The 12307-nt window shown below is 36.8% G+C and overlaps 1 protein-coding gene across 5 annotated transcripts in view; it reads right to left on the bottom strand.

The window, feature by feature from the left end:
- The window catches only part of Pcnx4 (pecanex 4), a 32829-nt gene that overhangs the window by 12977 nt on the left and 7545 nt on the right, over positions 1–12307 (bottom strand). For 3 of the 5 annotated variants that reach the window (XM_090344220.1, XM_090344221.1, XM_090344223.1), the window contains exons 3-7: positions 6241–6420; positions 5636–6153; positions 4762–4845; positions 4310–4410; positions 4073–4192 (exon numbers count right to left, since the gene is read on the bottom strand). In XM_090344220.1, the coding sequence (XP_090200346.1) occupies positions 4073–4192; positions 4310–4410; positions 4762–4845; positions 5636–6153; positions 6241–6420 (1003 nt within the window). Of the gene's footprint in view, positions 1–4072; positions 4193–4309; positions 4411–4761; positions 4846–5635; positions 6154–6240; positions 6421–11962; positions 11985–12307 lie in introns of all 5 variants that reach the window. The other 2 variants (XM_090344224.1, XM_090344222.1) reach the window with 2 other exon arrangements.

Raw genomic sequence — 12307 nt, 5'->3', positions numbered from 1 at the left:
ACTGTCCTTGAGTTCTTAAGCTCAAGGCTACTACCTACCCTGGAGCTAAGCCCCACTTCCCATTTTCTAGTGGGAAGTGGAGATAAGAATCTCAGGTCCTTTTGTGCCCAGGTTGGCTTTGAACCTTGGTCCTCAGAACTCAGCCTCCTGAGTAGCTAGGATTACAGGCGTGAGCCACTGTGCCTGGCTTTCTATAACCATAAATTTAGCTAATGTAATTACATGTGTAAGTTCTGGTTTTAAGAAAGTAAGAGGGGTTGGGAGTTTGGCCTAGTGTTAGACTGCTTGCACGAAGACCTGGGTTCGATTCCTTGGTACCACATACATAGGAAAAAACCAGAAGTGGTACTATGGCTCAAGTGGTAGGGCTCTAGCCTTGAGAAAGCCCAAGGATAGTACTCAGGCCCTGAGTTCAGTCTCCAGGACTGGCAAAAAAGAAAAAAAGAAAGAAAGAAATCTAAGTTGGGTACTCGCTACAGCCTATAATCTTTGCTACTTTGGGAGGTTGGAGATTGAGTGTAGTTTTATGACAGCCCAGGCATACACATGAGACCCCTTCTCAACTGATGACTGGAAGCAATATCATTCATCTGTTATACTATATGGGAGGCTGAGATTGGGAGGATTGTGGTTCCAGGCCAGCCTATTTAGAAAACTCCTAAGACTTCATCTCAATAGAAAAAGCTGGTTGTAGTGACAAATGCCTGTCATCCTGGTGCATGACACAGCAAACAAAGCAACAATAACAACTTAAAAGACTATCTCAAAAATAACCAGTGAAAAGTGGGGATTGGATGTGTGGCTTGGGCACAGAGCACCTGCCCAACAAGCACAGAGTCCCAAGTTCAAACCTCACTAACTAAGCACCCCCACCAAAAAAAGTTAAGTAACATTAAAGAAAATTGACATAGTAACTACTACTTGTACTTTAAGGGTGAAAACAAATTCGATAACTTAGTAGATGAAATTTACAAATTCCTAGAAAGATAATTACAGGAAAAATAGAATTGATCAATAAGAAGAGACTGAATTAGCAATTTAAAAACTACTCATGGAGGAAAGCTGAGATTCAAATTATTTTAATAGTATAAAATACCATGTATTGTAAAACATTTACACTATTTACTAAATATTAACACCATTGGGCCAGGAGTTTGGCCTCGTGGTAGAGTGCTTGCCTAGCATGCATGAAGACCGAAGTTCGATTCCTTGGTACCACATACATTCATGGTGCTGTGGCTCAAGTGGCAGAGTGCTAGCCTTAAGGAAAAAGCCCAAGGACAGGGCTCAGGCCCTGAGTTCAAGGCCCAGGACTGGCAAAAAAAAAAAAAATATATATATATATTAACACCATTTAGAATATAAATACCACTTCTTCACCAGTTCTTCCAAAATCAGAAGCTTATAGAGTACCTCCTGAACTTTGGGTCTGTGTGTGTGTGTGTGTGTGTGTGTGTGTGTGTGTGTGTGTGTGCGCGCACACATGTGCGTGAGTGCAAATGTAAGTGTATGCATGTACCAATACATTGAACTCGGCATCTTGCTCTTTTTGGTATTTTAGTTTATAATCGATGATCTACTTCTCAAGCCACACCTCCACTTACAGCTTTTTGTTCATGAATTGAAGATGAGAGTCTTTGTTTTGTTTCACCAAGCTGGCTCCAAATATTCTCGGATCACAGTCTCATAAATAGCTAGGATTAGAGATATGAGCCACCAGCAGCAAGCTTCTCATTCATTACTAAAACCAACAATATCCCCAGGAAAGAGAAACACACACACACACACACACACACACACACACACACACACACACCTACCTATTCATGCACGTGTACCTTATGAATAGAAATGACAGACAAAATACTAGCCACTCACACCTGTAATCCTAACTACTCAGGAAGATGAAATCTGAAGATTACAATTCTAAGCCAATCTGGGCAGGAAAGTCCATGAAACTCTTATTTCCAATTAACTACTAAAATCCAGAAGTAGAGCTGTGGTTCAAGTGGTAGAATGTTGGACTTGGAAAAAAAAAACAAAAACTCAAAGACAGCACCCAGGCCCTGAGTTCAAACCCTAGTACTGGCACAAAACAAATGAACAAAAAATAAAAACATCCACTGGATTCTATAACATGGAAAGTATTGTACCATATGATCAATGGGATTTACTTTAGAAACATAAAGATTGGTTTAACAACCAAAAAAATCTAAGCTGGGTACTCATCAGGAGGCTGAGATCTAAGGACCAAGGTTTGAAGCTGGCTCATGAAGCAAAGTCCATGAGACTCTTATCTACAATTAACCAGAAAAAAAAAAGATATGGAGGTTTGGTTCAAGCATTAAAGCAACACTTTCAGTATATATTAAAAAAAAAAAAGTCGGGGCCGGGAGTTTGGCCTAGTGGTTAAAGTGCTTGCCTAGCATGCATGAAGACCCGGGTTCGATTCCTCGGTACCACATACATAGAAAAAAGCCAGAAGTGGTGCTGAGGCTCAAGTGGTAGAGCTCTAGCCTTGAGAAAGTCCAAGGACAGTGCTCAGGCCCTGAGCCCAAGCCCAAGACTGGCAAAAAAAAAAAAAAAGTCAAGTGAGAGCACAAGGCTCTGAGTTCAAGTACTGGCATTCCCCACAAAACTAAACAAAATAAAACACATAAACAACAACAATAACAAAACGCACACAGACAAATGACAGGGAATGCATTAAAAGATGATCAGTAGCAATCAGGGAAATGCAAATGAAAATCACAACAGGAGTAGTGTACACCCCTAAGAATGGCTGGCTAAAATGAAAAAAATGAGGCAAGGACTAGTGCCAGTTAGGATACAGAGAAAATGGAATCCTCATACACTGCTAACTATAAGAAGGTTCAGTCTTGCTGTGCAGTGGTGGCTCATGCCTGTAATCCTAGCTACTTAGGAGGCTGAGATCTGAGCACTGTAGTTTGAAGCCATCCCAGGCAAGTAAGTCCATAACACTTTTATCTCCAATAAACCACTCAGAAAAATCCACAAGTGGTGCCGTAACTCAAGTGGTAGAGAACTAGCCTTGAGAAAAATCAAGGATAGTGCCCAAGCCCTGAGTTCAAGCCCCAGGACTGGTTTAAAAGAAAAAAAAATATATATATATACATATATATAAAAGAAAAGGTATAGCCTTTGTAGAAGACTATTGTAGTATACACTGTTAAATATGGAATTACTACACGACCAAAAATTCCAGCCATGGTAATATATATTAAAAAGAAATAGCCAGGTGCTGGTGTCTCACACCTGTAATCCTAGCTACTTGGGAGGCTGAGATCTAAGAATCAGGGATCGAAGCCAGACCAGGCATGAAAGTTGTGACTCTTATCACCAATTAAATGGCCAGAAAATCAGAAGTGGCACTGTGGTTCAAGTTGTAAATCTCTAACCTTCAGCTGAAGAGCTCAGAGACAACGCCTAGGCCCAGAGTTCAAGCCCCACAACCAACCAAAAAGAAAAAAAAAAGAAATAAATATATGCTCATCCAAAAATATATACAGGTATATTCATAGCAATATCTTCAAGTATAAATTGTAAAATCAACCTAAATATTTGCTATCATCTGATGAGTAAGTCAACCAAATGTGGCATATGTATACAATGGAATATTATTTGGCAGTAAAAGAATTACAATAATGATACACCTCTTAGGAACTGATGTTTGGAATGTATAAATGAAAAGCATTAGATGCAAAAGACTACATATTCCCTAATATTTCATTCAGGTAAAATGTTCAACAGGAAAATTATGTAGAAATAGAAAGTAGGTAAGTGTTGGATCTGGAGTGGGTATGAAGAGGATGGAGACTGAGAATGAGAAATACTCTTAATGTATGTTTTCTTTTAGAGTGTTTAAAAAATTCTAGTTGCTGAAACCTCTCTGTATATCACCTTTGCAATAAAATAAAAAAATTCTATAAATTGAGATGGTATGAAAATGCTCAATATATACAACACTGAACAGTATACATTAAATGGAAAATGTTATAGTGTGTGAAATATATATCAATAAAGCTAACATTTGTTTAAAAAATACAATTACCAATAAGAGTCTGATTCCTGTATTCAGGCTTCTGTTCCACCATGAGTCTGCAGTGGAGAACAAGTGCACTGCTGATACAATGACAGTCTCCAATAAAGCATGTTCTGTATTTTGCCAGACCTGCCGCATGCAAAGTATCCTGTTACTGGGTAGAGTCTGATAATACAAGCAAACTTAAATAAAGTTCAGAATTACACTTAGCAACTATAAAGCACTATTAAATGCAATTAGGATTACCATTCTAAAAGCTCTTGTGAATCCAATGGAAATAGACACAGAGTGTAGTCCTTGTAAAGAACTATCCAATGAAAGAAATGCTATCATAGCAAAAGGTGATACTAAAAACAAACAAAAAGGTTAGTTTGATTCATATAAGAATTTCTTCTATCATACTTTAAGTTGTCACAAACATTAATTAATTAGCTAAAGAAATTTTACAAAAACATTAATAGCTCAGTAAATGGGAGTGAGGAATGACAAATGGGACTGCATCAAGTTAAAAGTCTGTGTGTAGCAAAGGACAGCCACTATGCTGAAAAGATAGCAATGTACAGTTAGCTATAAATCTGACAAGATGTATTACCAGATTCGTACATATGACAAGATGTATAACCAGATGTATACATCTAAAATATACTGGGAATTTAAGATACTTAAACTCCCAAAGAATCAGTAACCTAATTGATAACCTGAATAGATAAAAGTCCAACAGAGTCTTCTCCGAAGTACAAATGGCCAATAAATACATGAAGAAACACTCAACATCTCTGATCCTAAAGGAAACACAATCAAAATGACATTGAGATTCCATCATACTCCAGTCAGAATAAAAACAAATGTTGGCAAAGATATGGGAAAAAGGGATCCTAATATACAGTTGGTGGACATGTAATCCAGTGTAACTACTGTGAAAATGGATATAAAGTATCTCATTGGGACTTGAAAATAGAAGTACCATACAATACAGAAATACCACTTGGGCATTTATCAGAAGGAATCTAAGCCAGGATATAATCAAGGCACTTGTACACCTACATTCATTGCAGCATTATTATATGTGTATACATACATACATGAATGCATACATACATACATACATGTATATATGCATATATATACATACATTCCCTATATATCTCTATAAAATATCTGTATATGGTACACATATACTATCAATCTGATATATCCATGTGTGGTAAACTCCTTTGAACAATTAACATGCACTAAACAAAAATAAGTACTAGGATGCAGAAACATGCACGGACTGGGATGTAAGTACCAGTGGGAGGGTGAATATAGTCAAAATTATTTAGGTACATGTGTGAAAATGGAACAAGGAAACGTGTAGAGACTGCTTTGGAAAGAGGAAGGTAAGAGGAGGGAGAATGATAGAGTGATTCTGATCAAGATGCAGAGCCCTGTATACATAAATGGACATGGTAAGATCAAATACCCTATACAACTGACTGTATATAGTATAATATCACACAAATGCGAGTTTAATCACACTTAAGAGTTCCAAGACAGCTTATAATACAAGGTTGTGTGCTTTTATCTTCCTACCTAGGTTTAGCAAAATCCGTCTAACACGACCAATCTTCAGGAGGTTTGTTTGCTTCTCTGAGAATACAGTCACAGTTGTATGCACATCCTTTGGAAAGAAAGGGTTTCGGAAAATTCCAAAGATATAGACACTCTGAATTTCCCTAAGTATCCACAGTACTGTAAGTATTACCACCAAAGTATAGGCAATAGTATCCTGGAAGTTGTTTTTGGAAATCTGTGAGAAACCAGCAAAATGATGCAGCAAACTTGTTTCTAAGAGAGCCAGAACTAATATAATGATGTACATGAGGTACTGCTTCCATGTAAACAGTTTTGCTGAATCCCCAGGGAAAGGCTGTGATTTGGTTTCTACTCTATGTCTGGTCACTCTGTGTTTGAAGACAATACTCATGTCACACAGGTTAAGGCTCAGTAAGAATCCAAGTCCAGTCATGAACAGAACCACACCAACAGTGCTGGGAATGAAATAGGATGTTACAGCTGTTCCAGCAGAGATGGTAAACATTACCAATAACCTGGAGAAAGAAAGAGGGATTTACTAGAAAAGAAATATGTTCTTTAGGAAATTTATATGAAATTTCAGTACTAAGAAAAATTATTACCTCAGGTGGGTTGACATAGGTGAGCCTCCAAGTCCGAACTGTAAAACTTGTTCCATTGACCATAAGAAAAGTGCATCAGGTGGAGGCAGAGTCCCAAGTGCCCACAGAAAGGGTAAAAATATAAACAAGATGTGCAAAATCTGATTCATCTGTTCTAGAGCTGGAATATTTACAAGAAATCTATAGGATAAAGAAAACACTTAAGTCATATAAAAATACACAAAATGGGGAAAGGAAGAAAGGGAGGGAGGAAGGGAGGGAGGGAAGGAATCCTTAAAGGTTCTCATCCTAACTTGCAAACAGTCTACACATTATTTGGCACTACCTCAATTATGTGCAAGCTATAGAGGACATACGGATTTAAATGTACAAAGAAACACTTCAAAGCCATCACTGTATAGTGATAAAATTGAACAGAGGGATTTGTAAAATGTCTGAAAATTTTAAGAATTTAAAATTGCAAATAACTTTGGGAAAAGCCAACGCCTTACTAGCATTCATACATTAATAGGTGTCAAAGAAAGGAAGTTCTTGCCTTCTTCCCATTCTCTGTATTGTACTGCCTTCCTCTTAAATCTCAGAATCTGAGGTAACAAGAACTAATCTTAGCATTTTGTACAAGCAAAGCTGTGATTTTCAGGACACAGATTTTTACAATATAATCTCCTTATAAGCTTGGTCTAGTGCCTTTACACGAAATAGAGAAAATGACACTCGGTATTGAATTTTATAGCTAAATATAAAATTATTGAAACCGTTTCAAATAATTTAATATAAATATTATAGCATAGCAAAAAAGGTGAATCAACATATTAGCATTATTATGGAATAAGGTTAATTAAACACTGTGTCCAGAAGCCAACAGGGTCAGAGTAGGTATGGATTACTAAAGACTTTCAAAAGAGAAAACTAAAGTTAAAAATTTATAGCGTAATTATACCTGGATACCTAAGCTTCAAAGAGAAAGACAACTTCTGTAATATTTACTTAGTTAAAGGTCTGTTGAACAAATGTATAACAACTATAAATATATTAAAGGTATAGACATATCTGCCCACAGATACCAGGACTATAGCAAATTAGAGTACCTCATAATGTATATCCTTCAAATTGTTGTAAGTGGAGATAATGAGCACAAAGTAAATAAATTAGAGGACACTATTTTCTGTTATTTTAGAGGTCATTTCATTCTAAAAGGAAAACACTCAAGTAACAACAACCAAAATCAGGCTACACAGCAAGCCACAGGAAGGTGAAGAAAAACATACAGATTTGTACAGTTGCTGTTGTTTTGAAAAGACAATACTCTCCTTACATTCATAAGATTTGTGTAAAAAATAATGTAAATTCAGGAAATTTACCAAAATTAGGTTCTACCCTTAAATCTTTTTGTTCTTAAATAAGCACAATATAAACAATATCTTTATAAACAATTGAAAGGATATTGGACATCAATTTACAAATAAATGTAAGTATACCAAGTAAAACATTTTTTCTTGCATATATAACAGACTCACTTAGATTACTGTGGCTCTTTTGTTGTTGTTGTTGGTCGTGGGACTTGAGCTCTGGACCTACACATTGTCCCTGAGCTCTTCAGCTCAAGAATACCACCCTACCCCTTGAGCCATAGCACCACTTCCAGTTTTCTGGTGGTTAATTGGAGATAAGAGTCTCATGGATTTTAGTGCCCGGGCTGGCTTTGAACTGCAATCCTCAAATCTCAGCCTCGGGAGTAGCTAGGATAACAGGCATGAGCCACCACGCCCAGCTTACTGTGGCTCCTTTTATGGAGAAAAATGTTTAAACCTAATGTTCTGAAGATAATAGGAATTTTCTAGGGTTAAATAATATCAGTCCTTAAGAAAAAAAGTTTTTAACTAACAGCTGAATACTTAAGATTCATATACCATAAAAGCAGTCTGCATAGTGGCTAACAGGATGTAAATGTGTTCATTTAGCCAAATAATTCCTGAGTCTCTAAGCTGAGCACCTAAATTTAATTCATGTTTGTGCTGACAAAACAAAAATGTACAAAATCACTTAAAATTATATAAGCATATATAATTGTATATATAGTCTATATATTATGTCTTAGAATAAAGTATGGAGAGATAGAAAATTCATAAACTATGGATGGGATGATGGGGTGCAGCTCTCTAGTTTTCTCTTAAATCTTCCACAATAAATCCAAGAAACAATTTGGTATTTCTGCTCACTCTCCATAATTAAGGAGTGTGTGTATTTTATACATAGTTTAGTTATACTATGTTATTTAGGTGTATTTTTCTGAAAACGAAGTAAGAAGCAAACTCTTTTTTATTTCTTAAGAATGGGGAATCTGTTCAAGAACAGATTATTTTATTCTTTAAAAACAGGGAGCCAGTTACTAGAGGCTCAAAAGTGTAATCCTAGCTACTCAAGCGGTTGAGATCTTAAGATTGTGGTTCAAAGCCAGCAAGAAACGTTGTAAGACTCTTATCACCAATAAACTATTCAGAAAAAGCTAGAAATGGTACTGTAGCTCAAGTGGTAAAGCACTAGTCTTGAACGAAAGAAGCTCAGGGACAGTGCCAGGTAGTATGTATGTATACATACATATATATGAATATTTACATATATATTTGGGGATGTCTTGGTCTTTTAGACATTGTAAAAATAATCACCATAACTATCAAACTTTAAATATTAAAACAATATATTAAATTTATGCCCTTTCACTACAGGAGTAACATAGAAAGTCAAAGTAACAAAATGAAAAATCAACTCTGATTTCCTTTTTTTTTTTTGCCAATCCTTGGGCTTGGGCTCAGGGCCTGGGCACTGTCCTTGGACTTTCTCAAGGCTACAGCTCTACCACCTGAGCTGCAGCACCACTTCTGGCTTTTTTTTTTCTATGTATGTGGTAACGAGGTATCAAACCTGGGTCTTCGTGCATGCTAGGCAAGCACTCTACCACTAGACAATACTCCCGGCCCTCAACTCTGATTTCTTAAAAGAGCTTAGGACTCTACAAAGATATCTTTTCAATGGGTATATAACTCCTAATTTCATATGTGGTATGAAAGCAACTTAAGAATTTATGTTCTGAAAATAACAATCTTAGCAACTTGACTCAAGAAGAAAATGTTCACAGACCTAAACTCATTTTTTACTGATTTTTTTAAAGAAATTAAGCATTTATGTGTAGTCTATTTTATAGTTAGTAAATGATAGTGATATTAAGAAACTAACTATATGCCAGGAACTAGTGGTTCATGTGTATAATACTCGCTAGTCAGGAGGCTGAGACTTGAAGATTTTGGTTTGAAGCCAGTGCAGGCAGAAAAGTCTAAGAGCCTATCTCTAATTTATGAACAACCTGCTGGACTGGAGAATTATGTACTGGCATAGGGAACGGAAACTTGAGGTCAGTTTCAGTATACAAACATTTTAAAATGTCTTATTTGGGCTTTCAAAACAAAATACAACAGGCAGCATGGCTTAAAACAAGAGAAATTTATTTTCGCATTTGTGGAGGTTGGAAGTTGAAGACCACAATGTCAGTAAGATAGGTCTGTTAAGAGCTTTTTTTCCTGGTTCATGAGTAGCTACCATATTGCTGTTCTCACTGTAGAGAAATCAAGCCATCATGTGTCTCTTCTTATTAGTCTGATGGGCCAATTCCTTTGGACTGAGGTGCCTTTCATAAACTAATAATCTTTTAAAGGCCCTATTTCCAAATAACATCATACTGAAGGCTGTGGCTTCTATACAAGAATTTGGGGTGGGGTGGTAGGAGAGAGACTATTCAGTCCATAACATTCCATTCCTACCTTACCTCCAGATACATGTCCTTTTCACATGTTGAATGCATTTATTCTGTCCCAACAGTGCCTAGCGTCTTAACCTGCCCAGCATTAATTCTAAAATCACATTAACTGAGATACATCCTTGGTAAAACAAAGTCCCTTTTCTGAGAACCTGTGAAACTAGGTAAGTACTCCCAAAATACAAGTGGAGCTCACATGGGAAAAATTGCACCTTACTCCCAAAAAAGAGACATAAGAAAAAAAAGGGATGGGTCACAAAGAAGTACCAAACACAGCAAGGCAAATTCTTAAGTTTTTTTTTTTTTTTTTTGCTGTTGTTAGTCATGGGGCTTGAACTCTGGGCCTGGGCGCTGTCCTTGAGCATTTCAGTTCAAGACTACCACTCTTCCACTTTGAACCACAGCGCCACTTTCAGTTTTCTGGTAGTTAACTGGAGATGAGTCTCACAGACATTTGTGCCCAGGCTGGCTTTGAACTGCAATTCTCATATCTCAGCCTCCTGAGTAGCCAGGATTATAGAAGTGAGCCACCAGTACCAGTACTTGGCTAAATTTTTAGATCTTAAGGCTTAAGACTAAGCCTTAAATCAGTGTCTGTACTCAGTAGTCCTGCCACTTAAAGATTTAGGTAGAGTTCATCTAGCCTGCTGAAACTGAGACAATAGTCTCTGAGTAACTTTGGACATGGTTTTTCTTTCCTTTTCTTAAAGAATAGCACACATTCACAGTTGACCAGTTCTAGCATCTCATCTTGTCAAATCCAAGAAGTTAAATAGCCTTCCTTTATTTGTTCCTGTCTCTGTCCCTTTCAGTTTAAACTGGCAGTGTTTTTGCTCACATAATCACATATGTGCTTTAAGTCAATCCAGTCACATCCATGATACTCTTATCACTTTCCATGTTTGACAATACTATAAATGGCAAATTTCCAAATCATAATTCTTTTAACTCCTCCATCTTTTGTGGGTCATGGGGCTTGAATTTGGCCTGCGCGCTGTCCCTGAGCTCTTCAGCTCAAGGCTACCACCCTATCCCTGGGCTTGGACATTGTCCCTGAGCTCTTTAGCTCAAGGCTACCCTTGAGCCAAATCCCACTTCCCATTTTCTGGAGGTTAATTGGAGATAAGAGTCTCAGGTTGTTTTGAGCCCAGGCTGACTTTGAACCTTGATCCTCAGATCTCAGTCTCCTGAGTAGCTAGGATTACAGGCGTGAGCCACCGCACCCAGCAACTCCTTCATCTTTCATGTTTTGCCTTTTAAAACAGGTTATTTCTTCACTTTCCTTCATGTTCTTCTTACCTAAAAATTCCAATTTAATTTCCTATAAAGATAATCTGACTTGTGCAAAACACCAGCTCAGTTTAGTGAAGGTGTTTCTACTTTATAACAAGGATTATCTTTCTTCCAGTTTCCAATAACATATTCATCATTTCCATCGGAGACATAATCAGACATAATTAGAATTCCTTTAATAATACAATTTCTAGTAGGTAAGTCAGGACACTTCCAACTTCTCCACTTACCCAGTTATAAGGAATTTGTGATGGCGGCATCTTGTCAGTACTAAAATGTTTTGGCTGCTATAACAAAATAACATAGTAGGATGACTTAAGTAACAGAAATTTATTTTCTCACAGTTCTGGAGGTTAGAAGTCCAGGATCAAGCTGTCAGTATGTTCAAGTTCTGGTGAGGACTTCCTTCCTGGCTTAGGATGGCTGCCTTCTTGCTGTCTCTTAGGAGAATACTAATCCCATCAGACTAGGGGCTCAACTTCATGACCTAATTATTTCTCAAAACCTCCATCTCCAAATAACATTTTACACTGGGATTTTGGACTTCAACATATGGCTTTTGCAGGGAATAAACATTCAATGCATAACTTTTTTGCACATTTCTACCTGGACACTAACCTGGGAAAGAGAAAGCTGCAATCTACAGAAACAGAGAAAGAAAAGTCAGATTTAGAAAAGGTAAGAAAATGATATTATCAAGCAATTTTGTAATTTTTTAAAAATTATTTTTGCTCTATAACTTAAAAATCAAAATTCCTTCTACACATTGTTTCCATAATAAAATATATTTTCTATTCGTGTTAAGTATACTCAATCTTAATATAATATTTAAGTGCATAAATTTTAAATTTACCCCTGCCCCAGAAAGTTCTATTTCTTGTCTCAGGTTTCAGCCATTTTTTTTTTTTTTTTAGTATTGGTTATTTAACATGAAGTACAGGATTGAAAACTTGCTTCTTATCT

The sequence above is a fragment of the Megascapheus bottae genome, chromosome 14, assembly GCF_031878675.1.
Source record: "Megascapheus bottae isolate mThoBot1 chromosome 14, mThoBot2.hap1, whole genome shotgun sequence".
Classification (NCBI taxonomy): Eukaryota; Metazoa; Chordata; class Mammalia; order Rodentia; family Geomyidae; genus Megascapheus; species Megascapheus bottae.
This window is presented reverse-complemented; position numbering and strand designations above follow the sequence as displayed.